General features: G+C 43.5%; 1 protein-coding gene across 4 annotated transcripts in view; it reads right to left on the reverse strand.

The window, feature by feature from the left end:
- Positions 1–19,530, reverse strand: part of hook3 (hook microtubule-tethering protein 3) — a 129,373-nt gene that overhangs the window by 107,338 nt on the left and 2,505 nt on the right. For all 4 annotated transcript variants that reach the window (XM_070872280.1, XM_070872278.1, XM_070872281.1 and 1 more), the window contains exon 2: positions 1,952–2,037. In XM_070872280.1, coding sequence (XP_070728381.1) covers positions 1,952–2,037 — 86 coding nt within the window. The remainder of the gene's footprint in view (positions 1–1,951; positions 2,038–19,530) is intronic.

Consider the following 19,530-nt stretch of genomic DNA (forward strand, 5'->3'; position numbering starts at 1 on the left):
TGATCTGAATTCAGGAACATGTACTAATGATGTTGTTTCTGTTAATATTTTGTCAGGTGCTGTCAAATTTAATTTTGATTTCAGGGAGGCAGTTCTGGCTTTACATCAACCGTTATACCAGCCATCACGTATAGCGGTCAAATTGCGTTTGCACTAACACGCCCGCTAAAAGCAGTGGGAACTGCACCTTACTAAGTGTCAATATTTGGCTGAAGCTTAGAGAATTCGATTTCCTGTTTCTTTTATATTTGTTTCAAAAAAGGCAAACAACTGAAATCTTAATAAGGATATATACACTCTTCTACCCTTCAATTATTGTTGATGAATAGATTGTGTACTGGAAAATTGTGCAAACTGCACATGCTCAAGAAGTGCAGATGTTGTTGAAAGTACTCACCAACTGTTCTGAGGTGGAACAAAAACTGAGAGACAGGCTGAGTCTTTCGTTATTAAAAGACACGTAATTTGATAATTTTGTGAATTTTACAACAAAAATGTTTAATCTTATTTTGGACATAAGAAATGGCTAACATGGTGGCGAAGGAAATGCTAACTTTGATCAATAGGATTTCCCATTTTAAATGTTTATGCAGCATTTTCAATGATAACTGTTGATTAAGTAGAATGACTGAACATCGTGATAGCAGGAAGTGAGGTTTGTGGACAGGGTTTTGTGCAATATTTCTTAAAAATATAGATTCCTATATTTAAAAAAAAATAAGTTGCAAATGCTTTATGCAAATTATTTCCTCATTCTACTTTGTAACATGTGTATAGGGGAGTGCATTTGGGTACGGTTTGGTGCAGGACTAGTAGAAACGAATGAATACAAATTAAAAGATCACTTTCAGACACAACAGAAAAGGTGGAATACAGGTACATCGTCCGGAAACCGGAAACCTTGGGACCGAAGCCATTCTGGTTTTCGGGTTTTCCGGATTTCTGAGAAGAAATCCGACATCCCGAATCCGGAAACCCCTGGGCCGAGCTTCGGGTATTTCCAGATTTTGGAGAAGAAATCCGACCTCCCGAATCCAAAAACCCTTGGGCTGACTTTCGGGTATTTCCGTATTTCAGAGAAGAAAATCTGACATCCCGAATCCGGAAACCTCATGGACGATTTTCAGGTATTTCTGGATTTTGGAGACAATCCAACATCCCAAATCTGTAAACCCTTGAGCCGAATTTTTTGGACCTCTCTGGTCCGACACCCTCGGGACTTCACCGGTGCTGGAACAGAGAATTTTCTGAACCAAGGGAGGTCACACTTCAGTACCTGTCGACAGTCCCCAGGCTCCGGAGTCTGTGGGCGGCTAGCTCAGCCGATCACACTCACTGATTGACAGCCATTGAAGCCGGTTGCTGAACACAAGTCTGAATGTCTTTGCCCACTGTCATGTTTTACTAAGAAAATTAAAGCTGCTTTAACAACTTTGAAGCCTCTTCTACTTTGCAACAGTGCAGATATGCAGTATGGGCCCATTCAGCCTCGACTGTACCTACAATCCAGGGTAAGTTCTGACCTCTTTCTCCCTCTTGATTACCAAGTTTGAATGGAGTACCGACAGAATTCTATTGACAGCCGCTCCAGCCAATCAAAACATTTTTAAAAATGAACCTTCCTCTCCCTCAGGCCCAACTAATGCCGAACCACGGATGTTCCCGGAGTAGTGTCCCGGACTGGAGAGGTACAACCTGTATTTCCGGATTTCGGAGCACTACATCCAACAACAACCTAGAGGTCGGACCGGGCCAGGCCACACCGGTTTGCGTATTTTTTTGGATTCATGTTTGAAAAAGGTATGTACAGATTAAAAGTCCGGTTTCAGGAAATATTTCCGGATTCCAGACAATGACTCTTGCAATCTGCACAATGTCCGGTTTTCAGACAATTCCGGTTTTAGAACTCCGGATTTCGGACGTTCTATCTGTAATGCATTTTCAAACTTACATTTTCTGAAGGACCTGCGCCATCACAACTCCACTTGTCAAATCATCTATTTTCTTGCATGGCACCTGCACACCAAATGTCTGGACCTAAAAAGGCAAAGAATAGAAATCATGAAAGTTTATGCATATCTACAGTTTACTATTTAATTCAAAAAATAATCAGATTTCTGTTTTTCTGTATTTGATAACTTACTGGCACATTATTTGTATTGCTATAGGTTAATAAAAATGTTCTACAATTATAGTAGTTTTCCTTTGGGTAGCTGACACTGTCTTTCAGAAGTTGGGAACTTGTCAGTATTTACAGAAGATATCAGGGAGTGCATTAATATTTGAAGGTCTCCCACACAAGGATTTGGAAAAACAACAATTTGCATGTAATCTATCTTTGATGATTAATTTGCTGACACAATAATGTTATAACACTAATCTACTAAATGAACAATAGTAAATTTAGCAATGCAACAATGATCGAGAGTGCGCCTAAATTGGTGGGCCACTGGATGTACTTCAACAGTCAAATCCTCACTACAGGTTGAATTTCCCTTATCCGGGACTCCTTTACCCGGCACCACCCCTCATCCGGCACCATTCCCAGCCGCTCCGACATGAACAAATTGAAGGTCATTCCTTGCTGCTGACTCCCGCAATCGCTGGCCTGACCCTGCGATCCCCCCCCACCAATGATCTCTCTGCCGCACTCCCAGCTCCAAGACAGACAGCCCCGCTATTCCCTTGCTCAGTACCTGTACCATCCAATTTAACCGAGACCTCCCATTTGCCAACAAAATCCCTTATGCGGCACAGGCCAGGTCCCGAGGGTGTGGGATAAGAGAGGTTCAACCTGTAGTTTACTTCTCCACAAACAGGACAATTGTTTCTCAGACATTTCAAATTTCAAATTGACAACTGTTTTAAGATCTTATAATGCTGAAACAATGCTTTTCCTTTCAACCACCTTGCTTTTCTTTCCAGCACGTCCTGGTCAATAACTACCCCAGTGTTGTACTGTATTTCACAAAGAATGCACACATAGTGGGATTTAAATACTGCTATATACTTTAACATGATGGTTGTGACAGAATTTCCAATTAGTTTGCTCCCAAAACATTTAGTTGGATTGCTGAATTTGCCATTCTTTTGAGATACCAAAGAGCCAAAATTTAACAAAGAAGTCATTACAGTTTGGAATATTTCCCAATGCTCTTCATTCATGCAGTCTACAATAATCAGTTTTGACAGGCAAGCTTCCTATAAACCAAAACTTAATCTTTTGTGCAAAGTTTCTGAGATAGCAAGCCACAGGGCAAACAGAAAACCCTTGCACTGTTCAGGAATACACTGGAAATAGTACGATATCACTGTATACTTCGGATCAGCAAACAGGCAGAAAAACATACAATTTTTTGTTAGGCGAGGTATTAAGGAGCAAAGGCAGGTAAATAGAGTTGAGGTACAGATCAGCCATCAGCATTGGTGAAAAGGGATAACAGCTATTTGGAATGTATAGTTCAAGGGAGTACATCCCAGATGATAATTAGTTTGTACAAACCATTGGTCCACTTTGTGTGTCATGTGCAGTTTGATGCAATGTACACATTCTGGCTTTGAATGTGGTACAATGATGGGAAACTAAGTTTAGAAATGGTATTGGGCACCTAAGCTGCAAGGAAAGGATAATAGGGAAAGTTTAAGTTGGAAACAAAAGTAGTATAACAGTTACCTTATTGAGATGTTTAAGAGAACAGTAGTAGACAGGTACAAAAAGCAATCAAAATGGCTAATGGAATACTGGCCTTTTTCTGAGGGGGGCTGAAATACAAAGGACGTGAAGCTTCAGTTGTAGAGCGCCTTGGTCAGACCCCATCTGGAGTACTGCATTCAGTTTTGGGTACCAGACCTCAGGAAGGATATATTGGTCTCCGAGGGGGTGCCGCGCAGATTCATCAGAATGATACTGGGACTACAGGGTTAAATTATGAGGACTGTTCTCAACCTGACGCCCTATTCAAGCTGATTGGAGATTCCAACCCTGTATATTCTCTTCACAAGCACGCTCTACTTCCACCTCTATCATTGCTCCAGTCCATCTGCTGCTGAAACCCTCATCCATGCCTTTGTTACCCCCATACACTACTATCCCAATGTTTCCCTGGCCGGCCTCCCATCCTCTTTTGCCATACTAAGTCCTGCTCACTCATCACCCGTGTCTTCGTTGAATTGCAATGGCTCCTGGTCCCAAAGCCTCAAATACACTTTTGTTGAATTCTTCTCATTAAAATGACCAATGTTTCTGCTTTTGTTTCAAATAAAATAAATTCTGTGAAATGTGTAGGGAAAACACCAAAACCATTGCATCTTGAAAAAGACATTCCGAAAATTGCAGTGTTATACCAAGGAAAATAACATTTGCAACCAAAAATGTACAGGGCAGAGGACAGCTAGTGGGCCAATGCTAGCTATCTATTACGAACCCAATTCCCTACCCTTTTCCTATATCTTTTATATTCTGCATAAAATACTTCATCAATTCTCTTTTAAATTATATTATAATCTTTGTTTCAATAGCTACTTGTGTTGAAAAAATCTCTTAACTTACACCTTTGCTCCCCAGAACTTGGTAATCAAAGAGTTTCTTAAACAATAAGGGAATAAGGGGTTATGGGGAGCAGGCAGGGAAGTGGACCTGAGTCGATGATCGGATCAGCCATGACCATATTAAATGGCGGAGCAGGCTCGAGGAGCCGTATGGCCTACTCCTGCTCTTATTTCTTATATTCTTATGAAGTGCATACATGAACAGATGCAATTGTTACAGGTGACTTCAATTTAGATTGGGAAATTTACAAAGGGTGCACTAGGAGTGAAAATATGACCCTTGCCACAATGTTGGATTGTTACATGGAACAACTGGTCAAGGAACCCATGCAAGCAGGGGTAATTTTGGACATGCTATTAAATAACAACCATTAAATGGTTGAGCAAGTCAAGGTTAGAGAACAGCTTGGGAACAGTGACCACAAATATGGTCAAGTCTAGGTTTCTGATGGGAAAGATGAAGAATGCAAAGAACTATTCAACTTTAGAAAGACAGATTTTGAGGGGTGAAGGGAAGTTAAGGAAATCAGACTGAATGGAACAGTGGAAAGGAAAAGGAAGGAAAAAAGGAAAGAGATCCTATTCAGAGTACAAAACATAAGCATAACACTCGAGATGAAGGATAACAGAAGGGAGAGGATAAAGAAAAGATTACTCCTAAAGCATAAAGCTACAGGTAGCATGACAGACCAAGAAGATTATGAAAAGGTAAGAGGTTACAAAACATGAGAACAGCTGGGAATTTGAATTCAAAATTCTATAAATATATTCACAGCAAGCAAACGAAAAAGGATACAACGAGGCCATTGAAACCTCCCTGTTGGAGGCATTAGGCACCTGCTGAATATATCAAAACACTAGGCATTAGGCACCTGCTGAATATATCTAAACTCATATAAGTTTAAAGTGGCCACATATAAAATGGCTGCCCAAGCATGATGGGAACCCCGTTAGTCAAGTAATGAACTGGGGCTGACCGAGCAATGACCCTGTGAGGCCCACTACCAGGAATGACTTGGATACAAGATCATTATAACGAACCATTATAGTACACTGGTATAATCAGTGACTTCACACAGCCGAACCCCGAGGAACAGAGATAAGGGGAGAACCTGCCTCACATAACGAGGTCATTAATCAGCCCGAGCTGACAAAAACTGAACATACAGCCCCTGAGGTATCAGGGGAATTCTATTGGGTTAAAGAAACCTATATGTAATCTATAATCGTTATGATTGGATTGTGTCCAGCCGAAGTGGGCTGAGTCACTGTAAAGAACTATTGTAAAACATATAAATATCGATGAGTTTCTTTGTTTGTCGGAGAGAAGTGCCTGGATCCAATCCTGAGGCTTCCTCCCCGCTAGAGAAAATAAAGGCCGCATTGGCGTTGGAACCGACTCTGAATGTTGAGTGATTCTTCCGAGAAAACATTCACGCTAACACTCCCACATGACATGAAATCAAATGATTGTTAGGAGACATGAGCAGGAAACGGATGAAATGTATTTTAAAACCAGCAGAGGTTGAACAACATTCATTCATTCCCTATCTCTACTAGAATGCATGCCATGCCGCAAACACCTGCATTCGTAACTCGTCCATTATGAGAAAGCCCACACATGGGGCTCAATTTTGCCAGAGTTACGCCTGTTTTTCTACACCAGAACTACTCCAAAAATAAATGTGCCAAGTTTCCCCGTTGTATTTTTCAAAATTGGCGCCACACAGCCTGTCCTGTAACCTCGGGGAGTGGAGCCAACCGTCTGCGCCGAAAAAATGATGCCGCCCCTTCTACGCATGCGCGGGAAAAAAGAACATTTTGATGTGATTCCTATGGGGGAGCATGCGCAGTACAGCTCCTGGTCTGCAATTGGCCATTTTTAAAAAGCCAGTTGTGTGAGAGAACTTTAATTCTCATTGGAAAAATCGGAGCTGCAATACAAGATGCAACGTGGCGCAAGGACCAAGAATTTCTCACAGGATGAAGTGGAGGCACTAGTTACTGTGATTGAGGCCAGATGGTAGGAACTGGACACCAGCAGAGGTCACATAAAAGTTCCACCCAAAGAAAAGAAGAAACGCTGGAACCAACTTGCAGACGATTACTGTGCAATGGTGACCACCCAGAGGTTTGGAGACCAATGCAAAAAGAAGTGGCAGGACCTTGGTCAACTAGTTAGTGTAAGTAATATTTTCATTTTTCAATGGAATTGCAATTATAAATGGGACCATCTGTGTATGTCCCACCCAGCAGAAAGACACCCTCTCTAAAAAGTTATATTTTCATCTTTGCAGAGGATAGTGGCACACAACAAAAGGGAAAGAACTCGAACAGGAGGAAACCCGGCAAATCTGCACCCACTGACACCCTTGAAAGACAGGGTCGTTGCTTTGATGGATCCTGCCTGGAGAAAAGCAACCACCACTGCATAAGCAGGGCCCATACTTGAAGGAGAGGGCAAGTCCTGCAAATTCCACAGTTTACGTTACGTGCTGTGCGGGCTAGCCATGCCTCAGTTCCTGGGGATGTCTCCGTCAGCTACGCTTCGGTTGATACAATGTGCTATCATTCATCGTGGTCCATCAAATCAGCCTGCTGCCTGCGCTGTGAGAGACTACTCATGCCACCCACCCTGCCTCCTCCTCTGCTGCTAACCATTTGTCTGTTATATTTTGCGGAACTTGAGGCCAACCCTGACGACGCAGAAGATTCAGACGAGGACAAGCCTGAAGAGAACATCTTCCAATCCCACCTTCCAGACCAAGAGCATGGGGGTGAGGGGGAGGGATGGATGATTCCCCACTGTTGTACTCACTTTGGAGGAGGTGCAGGTGCCGCCCATTGAGCTGCTAGCCCCTTCCCTGAGTAGTAGTTTGAGTGTTGGTGGGACATTCCATGGTTTCCCACCGTCCAAGATTGGGAATTCCAGTGGGGTGCAGCGAGGCACACCCAGGGCCCCACCATCCCAGGCTGCGGGTCACAGTGGAGTGCAGCAAGGCACACCCAGGGCCCCACCGTCCGAGGCTGCGGGTCCCACTGGGATGCTGTGAGCCACACACAGGGTGAGGAGCGGAAGGAGAGCTCTATCGCGCTCTCCTGAGGTGCAGGATCTAACATATGTGGTTCAGATAATGGCAATGAGTGCGGAGAGCAGTGACCTTATGCGATCACTCCTGGACACCATCAGTGGGGTGGGTGATGAGCTATCGGGACTGTCGGGAGAAGTAACAACACTCTCACGAGAAATGGGAATGCTGTCCAGGAACATGAGGGAGGGAATATCTCAATCAGCTGAAACAATGGAGGGAGGGACTGTCGCAGGTAGCTGATGTGCTGTCAGTGAACATGAGGAAGGGAATGTCGCAGGAAGTTCAAACACTCAGTGACCATGAGAGAGGGAATGTTGCAGGTAATTGAGATACTGTCAGGGCACATGAGGGAGGGAATTTGAGTTAGCTACTGCAATTAGGGAACACGCCCAGACCCTGCACCCATTGACAGAATCAACTGGCACCCCCGCTTCAATCCCCAAACCGGCCTCTTGAGGCTCAAGCCGCCTTCCACATTACCGCCTACCCTCCCCTAATCAAGAAGTGCGCATCACCCGAGATGTTTAAAAGAATAAGCTTGGTACCAACCCTAGAAACGCTGCGCCACCGCCTGCGAGCAGGGATGGTGGAGTCACCAAGACCAAGTGCTGCGGGCGGTCTTCGAATAAGGTGGAGGAGAGATGGATGCAGCATTTCTTTGCTGCTGCTGTTATTATTATTGTTGTAACGGTTAAAGATTTTTTGTAAGTTATGTAAATTTACAAGTTTAAAAGTTAGTAAGTGATCTTAAGTGAAAACTGTAAAGTCTGATACAAGAATATGTTTAATAAAGTTAAGTACAAACACATTTTTGAAAACTTTTGAATAAAATATATTTTAAATTATAACTGAATCATTTCCATTATTTGTTAGATTATTAACACAACTTTTGAAGTAAACAAGAATCATTTCCATCATTTGTTCCATTAACACAACACAACATTATGGAACAGGTCCAAACAGTAAACATGCTCCATGTGGAATAGATGCCGCTGAGCCTTCAGGCAGCAAAGCGTTCACGTTAAAGGGGCACGACTGATGAACCATGACACCTAGGTTTCGTTGCATCTCCCCTTTTCCTCCGTCATCGTGCTCCGGATTCAGGTAGCTGCATGGCTTCCTCGTCATCTACATCTTCCTCATCATTACCACCAGCCAATCTCAACTCAGGTAGGTCGTCTACCACCATCTGCTGCTGCCTTATGATGGCTAAGTTATAGAAACATAGAAAATAGGTGCAGGAGTAGGCCATTCGGCCCTTCAAGCCTGCACCGCCATTCAACAAGATCATGGCTGATCATTCCCTCAGTACCCCTTTCCTGCTTTCTCGCCATACCCCTTGATCCCTTTAGCCGTAAGGGCCATATCTAACTCCCTCTTGAATATATCCAATGAACTGGCATCAACAACTCTCTGCGGCAGGGAATTCCATAGGTTAACAACTCTGAGTGAAGAAGTTTCTCTTCATCTCAGTCCTAAATGGCCTACCCCTTATCCTAAGACTATGTCCCCTGGTTCTGGACTTCCCCAACATCAGGAACATTCTTCCCGCATCTAACCTGTCCAGTCCCGTCAGAATCTTATACGTTTCTATGAGATCCCCTCTCATCCTTCTAAACTCCAGTGAATAAAGGCCCAGTTGATCCAGTCTCTCCTCATTTGACAGTCTAACCATCCCTGGAATCAGTCTGGTGAACCTTCGCTGCACTCCCTCAATAGCAAGAACAGTCTTCCTCAGATTAGGAGACCAAAACTGTACACAATATTCCAGGTGAGGCCTCACTAAGACCTCCCTGCTCCTATACTCAAATCCCCTAGCAATGAAGGCCAACATGCCATTGGCCTTCTTCACCGCCTGCTGTACCTGCATGCCCACTTTCAGTGACTGATGAACCATGACACCCAGGTCTCGTTGCATCTCCCCTTTTCCTAATCTGCCGCCATCCAGATAATATTCTGCCTTTGTGTTTTTGCCCCCAAAATGGATAACCTCACATTTATCCACATTATACTGCATCTGCCATGCATTTGCCCACTCACCTAACCTGTCCAAGTCACCCTGCAGCCTCTTAGCGTCCTCCTCACAGCTCACACTGCCACCCAGTTTAGTGTCATCCGCAAACTTGGAGATATTACACTCAATTCCTTCATCTAAATCGTTAATGTATATTGTAAAGAGCTGGGGTCCCAGCACTGAGCCCTGCGGCACTCCACTAGTCACTGCCTGCCATTCTGAAAAGGACCCGTTTATCCCGACTCTCTGCTTCCTGTCTGCCAACCAGTTCTTTATCCACGTCAGTACATTACCCCCAATACCATGCGCTTTGATTTTGCACACCAATTTCTTGTGCGGGACCTTGTCGAAAGCCTTTTGAAAGTCCAAATACACCACATCCACTGGTTCTCCCTTGTCCACTCTGCTAGTTACATCCTCAAAAAATTCCAGAAGATTCGTCAAGCATGATTTCCCTTTCATAAATCCATGCTGACTTGGTCCGATCCTGTCACTGCTTTCCAAATGCACTGCTATTTCATCCTTAATGATTGATTACAACATTTTCTCCACTACTGATGCAGCACACAACAGTGGACTGACCGACAATCTCAGGGGAGTATAGCAAGTAGCCTCAAGAATGGTCCAGGCATCGGAAACGCTGTTTAAAGATGCCAATGGTCCTCTCTATTATACTATGCGTCGCAATGTGCAACATGTTGGATTCACGATCAGCTTCCGTCCGGGTTCCGCGAGGGAGCGTCATGAGCCAGGTGGTGAGACCATACCTTTTGTCTCCCAGCAGCCAGCTCCGCCTTTCTGGCTACTGCTGAAACATGGCAGATATAACGCTCTCGCGTAGGATGAACACATCATGGGTGCTCCCAGGGTATCTTGCATCAACTGACATTATGCGATGCATGTCATCACACACAAGTTGCACATTAATGGAGTGAAAGCCTTTTCTGTTCCTGTACATTTCGGAATCCTCCAAAGATGCTTGTAAGGCGATGTGGACACAAACAATGCAGCCCTGTACCTTTGGGAAGCCAACAATCCTGGAGAAGCCCACAGCCCTGTCATGCATTGCCGTGCATATAGTGCAGTAGTCACCTGCCGAATGCAGATATATGTGTTGCATGTTGAGAAATGATGCAGACATCCCCAGTTGCAGCTTGGAACGATCCGGATGCATAGAATGAAAATGCAGCTGTAACCTTCACTTCAACTGGCAAAGCAGTCCTCCTGATGCTTCTAAGTTGCAGGTCAGCTTTAACCAACTCATAGATCTGTTACAACTTCTTTGGGAAATGCAGCCTTCTGACAAAGTCTGCATCACTTAGGTGCAGGTACGAATGCCTGTCTCAATATACCCAACGTGGGTAAGGCCTGCTGCCCATCACCCTACGAGCTCTGAGGTTCGTCATGCGATGATATCGAATCAACTGTCTCCTCCACAGCACCATCAATCAAAAGGCTTGCACAAGGTATGGCATGGTCAGTATTGACCCCATGCTTAAATTTTACCTTTGCAAAAAGCTCAAAATGGCAGGCAGGCAGGACAAGGTTCTTTGTTCTCTTCCCCTCAGGTCTGAGCAGGCACAGCGATCAGGAACACCCTGCACCTCCGGGCTATCCCACGCCCCCCCTCCCCAATAGCTCCCCCAATATCCTCATCCCTCCCATATCTCCCCACCAATATCCTCACGCAGCCCCCCCCCCCCCCCGCCCAATATCCCCATGCCCCCAATATCCCCCCAATATCCCCACGCCACCCCCCCCCCAAAATCCCACCTGTCAGGGGCAGTACTGAGGGAGCGCCACACTGGCAAAGGGGCAGTACTGAGGGAGTGCCGCACTGTCGGAGAGGCAATACTGAGGGCGTGTAGTCGCTGTTGTAATGTGGGAAGTGTGGCAGCCAATTTGCGCATAGCAGGCTCCCACGGGCAGCAATGTGATAATAATCGGGTAATCTGTTTATTTGTTGCGTTGATTGAGGGATGGGTACTGGCCCGTGACACCGGGGATAACCCCCCTGCTCTTCTTCGAGTTGGTGCCAGGGGATCTTTTGCATCCACCCGAGAAGGCAGACGTTTAACGTCTCATCCAAAAGACGGTACCTCCGACAATGCAGCGCTCCCTCAGTACTGACTCTCCGACAGTGGCTGTAAAGCGCTTTGAGACGTTTGGTGGTCGTGAAAGGCGCTATATAAATCCAAGTCTTTCTTTCATCGACTGAGCATCCACAGCCCTCTGGAGTAGAGAATTCCAAATATTCACAACCCTCTGAGTGAAGTGAAGAAATGGCTCTTCCTCTCGGTCTTAAATGTCCTGAGTCTGTTAGATTCTAAACGAGCGTAAACAACCTCTCAGTATTTACCCTGTCAATGCCCCTCAGTATTTTATATTTTTCAATGAGATCACTTCCCATTCTTCGAAATTCCAGAGAGGATAGGCCCACTCTACACAATCTCTGCTCATAAAGACAGTCCTCTCATCCCAGGAATTAATCTAATGAATCTTTGTTCCACCGCCTCTAAGACAAGTATATACTTCCTCAGATAAAGGAGACCAAAACTGTGCACAGTATGCCAGGTGTGGTCTCCCCAAAGCCCTGTACAATTGCAGTCTGCCCTCTCGGGTGGATGTGGAGGATCCCGTGGCACTATTTCGAAGAAGAGTTTAACGTCTCATCCGAAAGAGTTATCCCCAGGGTTCTGGCAAATGTTTATCCCTCAATCAACATGACAAAGCAATTTGTCCGGTCATTGTCGCATTGCTGTTTGTGGGAGTTGCTTGTGCACGGATTGGCTGCCACGTTTCCCGCATTACAACAGTGACGGATGTAAAGCGCTTTGAGATGTCAGGTGGTAGTGAAAAGTGCTATATAAAAGGCAAGTATTTCTTATATAAACACAAACTTTAAAAAAATATATATACACACATACATGTACACACACACACACATATATATATATATATGTATATGATCTCATTGAATGGCAGAACAGGTTCGCGAGGCTGAATGGCCTCCTGTTATGTTCCTATGACAGGGAGGGGAACCAGTAAATGGAGGATTGGGGAGGGGCACTAGTAAATGGGGGATAGGGGAACCAGCCCACACTAGGTCCGTGCAGCAGAGCAGGTCTCCAGTCGTCCTGGTTCAACCCTTGCCACTGGATAAAGGCCTAGCTCTGTCAAGCCCGTGTGGTGGCTGATGTGCAACGGTCACCACACGTTAAAAAAATCCACGCACAGGCATCTTCCATCACCTCAATTGGAGTTCAGGACTGGAACATCGGATCCTTCATTGAAACATCTGTGAACTCATGTGGAAGCAAGTCATCCTCGTTCAAGGGACCGCCTATGATGATGACTATCATTGAATGAATTGACCGAAAGCTAGCTAGCTAACATGACCAAAGGATAAACTGAAAACATTCTGTGTCTGTGTTGAAGTTCACGAAAAAGCGGAATTTCTGAAAGGGAGGGTGGAGGGTGCACATTGTGGAGTTTAGGCTTATCCTTATCCTTCAGTTTAATGTAGGCATGTGGACTCAAAAGATAGAGAGACATCTGATTAATAATCTTTACTAATAAACACACTAATACAACCCATTACATGCACTGTTCAGGAGATCGGTGTCACTTATAGTCATGAACAAAGAACTCATGGTAACTCTATGCAAGAGGGTTTCAGTAGCAGATGAGCTGAGGCAGGGTAGAGTTGGACGATGTTATGGAGATGGAAATAGGTGGTCTTAGTGATGGCGCAGATATGTGGTCAGATATCAGCCTACACCTCATTGCTGGGTCTTTTATCGGTGTGCCTGGAGTGTGATTTAATCCTTACTGCTACTGCCTGCATAACTTAAACATCTAATTAATGCTAGCTATTCTATATTGCTTACTGACTCTTGCACACAAGGACAAATTTCAGTTACGCCAATAATTGATAAGCTGAAGTTAAAGGAGAACAAAACACCAGGCCTAAATGGACTTCTTACAAAAATATTTAAAAGAAGTAGCTCCTGAAATCAGTTACTTCCTTGCCACTATCTTTAATGAATTATTCAAAATACTGCCCAAGGATTGGAAAGTAGCTAACAAAAAACAATCTTTAAAGGGGCACAGGGGCGATCCAGAGAATGACAGATCTAACATCCATTGTACACAAGGTAATTAGAAGTTAGCTTGAAAGAGGGGATAATGAAACACCTAGGCAGATACAGAGAGATGGAGGCATGGATTTATGCAAGGAAAGTTTTGCCTGACAAGGAGTTCCAGTAGGAGATCTTCGAGGACTAGCCGACTTTTTCGACAATGGAAATTTGATGGATGTGATTTATTTCCGCAAGGCTTTCGATATCATGTCATATAAGCAATTAATCCACAAAATGGGAAATCATGGTTAGCAGACAAGATTCTGAGGTGGAAGAAAAACTGGCTAAACCAGAAGGCGGCAAAGGGTGATTGTTATCAGAGCTGCGTCAACATGCAAGGGATCACTAGATGGATGCCACAGGAATCAATGCAGTTTATTTGGACATGAAGACAGAAAGAAAGCTGTCTAAATTTACAGACAACACTAAATGGGGGGACAGGGGATTGCAAACAATATCAAAGAGGCAAACTAAATAGGTTGAGAAGATGGAGTCTATAATGATAAATACCATTTAATGTGAAGAAAATAAAATAAAAATTGGGAATACAAACTATACAGCTTTTGGCTACAGGGCACAATGCAAGAGGAACCTGGTGGTATCTGTGGATAGCTGACTAAAACCAACAGCACAGTGTGTAGCAGTAGTAAAAAAAGTTAAGCTGATCTAGAGATGGAGAGAGAAAGAGACATTCGGTTTGTACAAGGCACAGGTATGACAAAACCTGGAGTACTTTATACAATTCTGATTTAGGCACTGGAGGCAGTGCAGAGAAGAGCAACTAAACCACTACTTAGCATAGCTTAGATGCGTTGAGCTAAGAGTTGAAAAGCCTGCAATTGTTTACTCTGGAGAAGAGAAGATTCATGGGAGATATTATTTAAGATTCTTGAGGAAATAGATAAACTAAACCCTGATAATGTTCTATGAGATTACCACAAACTCTAGAACCACAGATGATTTAACTACTTTACAAAAGGTGAACATATGGAACAGACTCCCTTAATGAAGGGAATGTTTGTTACATGGAATTCTTCATGGATTGTTTCGCCCATCAGTTGGTGTAATTGTGTCATATTTCAGTTGGGTTTACTGTTTTTGTCTTTGAGAGCAATGAAACAGGATAGAGGACTATAGCTTGATTCACAACTACCATTGTGACTCTCTGGAACTTCAATGGACCCCAGTAAATTGTCTTACAGGGCAGTGTTGTCCAATAAGCCACTAGCCTTATGTGAATTGGGAATCCAGAGGTGGTTAATTGTATTTTTGATGAGTAAATATATAATGAGTAATATACACTGTCATTGGCCATATGATCTCAATACTCATTATTCATGTACTTTTAACTATTTTGTGCATTTGATGGTAAAATGGTTAGACATGAAAACACCAGACTTCAACACCATGGGAGCGCCAGCAACATCATAGAGAGAGGGGAATTATCATTGTAGTCAACTCAACCAATTGGAATAACCATTCCAGGCCAGCAGAAGAAAGAAAGCCCAACCAATAATGAAAAGCTCCAACAGGGTACATCATGGCAAACAGCAACCAACTTTGAATGAAGAGCAGGGGCAGGTCTGCACGTTATCTTGTGCAAGTCAATATTTTCTGCAATCACTCTGATGAAAGAAAAATACCGTTCCTAACTGTTGGGACAAAGACCTAGAGGCTGTGTTAAGGTGTGCTGTGTCTGATAAATTCGTGACAGAATTCCAAACTTGAGAAAAATTGCAAATTTTGCACTGAATAGTGGTAGATTGCACTGAATGGTGGTAGATATTTGTTAAGTAAATATATGAAAAGTACATTTACCTATATTGTGTGCAAGCTGTTTTCTACAAAAATGAGTGCATGTAGTTAAAAGTGTGTTATCGTAGCAATGCCTGTAGTTAGTCAGCAAATTCTATTGGACAACACTGTTAGAGAGTCTGGACAACACTGTTATAGGATCTGGGGCTAGCACTGCTCATTTCTCAGCCATGCAAATTTTGCATGAGTCCGACTGGTTTAAACAGTTGAGAGTTTTGGGCAGGATTAAAATTACATAATGGTTATGTACAATTCCATTTTATTAAAGAATCATTCTTTCCTAGTTTTTGAATTTGAAGTTCCACTTAGAATTGGGGAGTCGGTGGGGGTGGGGAAGAGGGAGGGGTGGGAAGGATTGTAAACATCATGATCATTACCATCCCTTTCAAACACCAAAGTTTTTGAGAATAAGTATAATTTTGAGGCAGTAAATTGGGTGGTGTAGAGTTAAATATTGTTCCTCAACTCAGACAGCTATCTTCAAATCCATTCAGATGAGATGAGTCTCCTCTCTAATGGGAGGACAGTGGGCACAACAAGGCAAGTCTGCATCAATACAAAATTAAACGGTATAAGTCCTGCTTGAAAATATTAAAGAACCAAGCTATAGCATAATTCAGAGCTCATGCATTATCAATTCATCTGATGCCTCATTTGCTGAAGTACACTTTCCACAAGCCTTGGTGACTGGTCAACAAGCTCTCTTCTCTACCTTTGGACCTGCACAGCTTTCATCCACACTCAGAACACAATCGCTGTTTGTCTAATTAAAAGGAATCTCTTGATAATACACTTCTACATAGTATGCAAGTACAGCAAGTGATCAGGAAGGCCAATGGTATCTTGGCCTTTATTGCAAAGGGGATGGAGTATAAAAGCAGGGAAGTCTTGCTACAGCTATATAAGGTATTGGTGAGACCATACCTGGAATACTGCGTGCAGTTTTGGTTTCCATATTTAAGAAAAGGATATACTTGCTTTGGAGGCAGTTCAGAGAAGGTTCACTAGGTTGATTCCAGGGATGAGGGGGTTGACTTATGAGGAAAGGTTGAGTAGGTTGAGCCTCTACTCATTGGAATTCAGAAGAATGAGAGGTGATCTTATCAAAAGGAGAGAGGTGAATGCAGAGACGATGTTTCCACTTATGGAGGAGACTAGGGCATGATCTTAGGATAAGGGGCCGCCCATTTAAAACAGAGATGAGGAGGAATTTCCTCTCTCAGAGGGTTGTAAATCTGTGGAATTCGCTGCCTCAGAGAGCTGTGGAAGCTGGGACATTGAATAAATTTAAGACAGAAATAGAGTTTCTTAAACGATAAGGGGTTATGGGGAGCGGACGGGTAAGTGGAGCCGAGTCCATGATCAGATCAGCTATGATCTTATTGAATGGCAGAGCAGGCTCAAGGGGCCGAATGGCCTACCTGCTCCTATTTCTTATGTTCTTATGTTCTTATTACATTAACAATCATTACATTTCACACACCGTCATTTATGGGTCTCATTTGTGCTAAGTACAAGAAAAAAAATAAGTTAATGGAATCAAACCAGCTCCTATACTCAGAGGATGGAAATTAATACATCATACAGGGGTACTGAGTGTTCAGAGTTCTCAACTTCTTTGAGGAAATGATATCCCAAGTGAACTGTAGAAAGCCTATGTGGTGTAACTAGGTTTCCAAATGCATTTGACAAAGTTGAATGCAAAAGCCTCAAAGCTTAAACCAAATCTGCAGGATAAATCTTCGGAATTGTTAAGGAAAAAGGTCGATGGGTAGAAAACAATCGATACTTGTTATAGGAGTTATGTCATGTGGGACTCTTATCGAGTGGGGCGCCCCAGGGCTTAATGTTGAATGCAGAAACTCAATACAAATTAATCACATTTGCAGTCGATATCAATCTAGGAGTAGTAGAGGGGGAGGCAGCTCAGAAATTATAAAACATGTTGACAAAATAGTCACGTGGATACAAAAATAGCTGATTAAATTTAATCTAGACAAGTGTAAGTAACCCACACATCGGAAGGAAAATTGGTTGACTATATTCCATGAATGGTGTTGAAATAACTAAGAATGAAGTTGAAAGAGACCTAGGATTCTTGGTAAACACAACGCTCAATTTGTCCAACAAAGCTAATAGAATGTTGAGCTTTATTGCCAAAACAGTAAAATATAAACCAGACAAGATAGAGATTAAAATGAACAGTGCTCTGGTCAGACTGCACCTTGAGTCATGTCGAGTTCTGATCACTGAGAAACAAAAAAAACACTAAAGTGCCAAAAGCTGTGCAGAGAAGAGCTGTGAAGCTAATCCCTTGTGTAATGGGTCTGAGTTATGAGGGAAGACTGGTGAAACTTGAGGTTTGTTTTTTCTGGAGAGGAGGCATCTGCGAGATGATCATATTGTCATCTTCTACATTAACAATCATTACATTTCACACACTGTCATTTATGGGTCTCATTTGTGCTAAGTACAAGAAAAAAAATAAGTTAATGGAATCAAATCAGCTCCTACACTGTGAGGATTGTAGACAACTGGACAACGTGGACCATTTCCCATACCGCGGGAGCCTCTTATCAACAAAAGCAGACATTGATGCGGAGATTCAACACCACCTCCAGTGCAGCCTTTGGCCACCTGAGGAAAAGTGTTCGAAGACCAGGCCCTCAAATCTACCATCAAGCTCATGGTCTACAGGGCTGTAGTAATACCCACCCTCTTGTATGGCTCAGAGGCATGGACGATGTACAGAAGGCACCTCAAGTCGCTGGAGATATATCACCAACGATGTCTCCGCAAGATCCTACAAATCCCCTGAGAGGATAGGCGCACCAACATCAATGTCCTCGTTCAGGCTAACATCCCCCAGCATTGAAGCACTGACCACACTCAATCAGCTTTGCTGGGCAGGCCACATAGTTCGCAAGACAGACACGAGACTCCCAAACCAAGTACTCTATGCGGAGTTCCCCCTGGGTGGACAGATGCACCAACATTAGCGTCCTCAACCAGGCCAACGTCCCCAACATTGAAGCACTGACCACACTTGATCAGCTCCGCTAGGCAGGCCACATCGTTCGCAAGGCAGACACGAGACTCCAAAAGCAAGCGCTCTACTCGGAACTCCTTCACGGCAAACAAGCCAAAGGTGGGCAGAGGAAACGTTACAGGGACACCCTCAAAGCCTCCCTGAAAAAGTGCAACATCCCCACTGACACCTGGGGATCCTTGGCCAAAGACCGTCCTAAGTGGAGGAAGTGCATCCGGGAGGACGCTGAGCACCTCAAGTCTCATCGCCAAAAGCATGCAGAAATTAAGTGCAGGCATCGGAAGGAGCATGCGGCAAATCTGTCCCACCCACCCTTTCCCTCAATGACTATCTGTCCCACCTGTGACAGGGACTGTGGCTCCCGTATTGGACTGTTCAGCCACCTAAGGACTCATTTTAAGTGTGGAAGCAAGTCTTCCCGATTCCGAGGGACTGCCTATGATGATGATTTTGATATATACAGTAAGAAATGATAAATCCAAAATATTACTTTAAATTAAACTGTCAATTAAGGGCAGTGGTGTTCAAATTACAAAAGGTGAATTTAAGACTGATGTAAGGACGTTCTTCTTCACACACAAAGTGGTGAACACATGGAATAGACTTTCAGACAAAGTAATGAAGGCAAAAATCCTGGAATTGAAGTAATAATGAAGGTAAATGTAGGCTATTTCTTGATAAATTAAGATGGGCCAAATGGCCTTCCTCAGCTGTTGAGAACTTGCTTGGCCTATCAGCTTAGCTCAAGTTTAAGATCCCTTCAGGTCAGTTTATCTTCCTGGCTTGGCAGCAAGTTTACCAAAATAAATAAACAAAGTAAATATGATTGCATCCAGACACCTAACTAGTCTGAGATAATCACACGATCAT

The sequence above is a fragment of the Pristiophorus japonicus genome, chromosome 2 (genome assembly GCF_044704955.1).
Source record: "Pristiophorus japonicus isolate sPriJap1 chromosome 2, sPriJap1.hap1, whole genome shotgun sequence".
Lineage (NCBI taxonomy): Eukaryota > Metazoa > Chordata > Chondrichthyes > Pristiophoridae > Pristiophorus > Pristiophorus japonicus.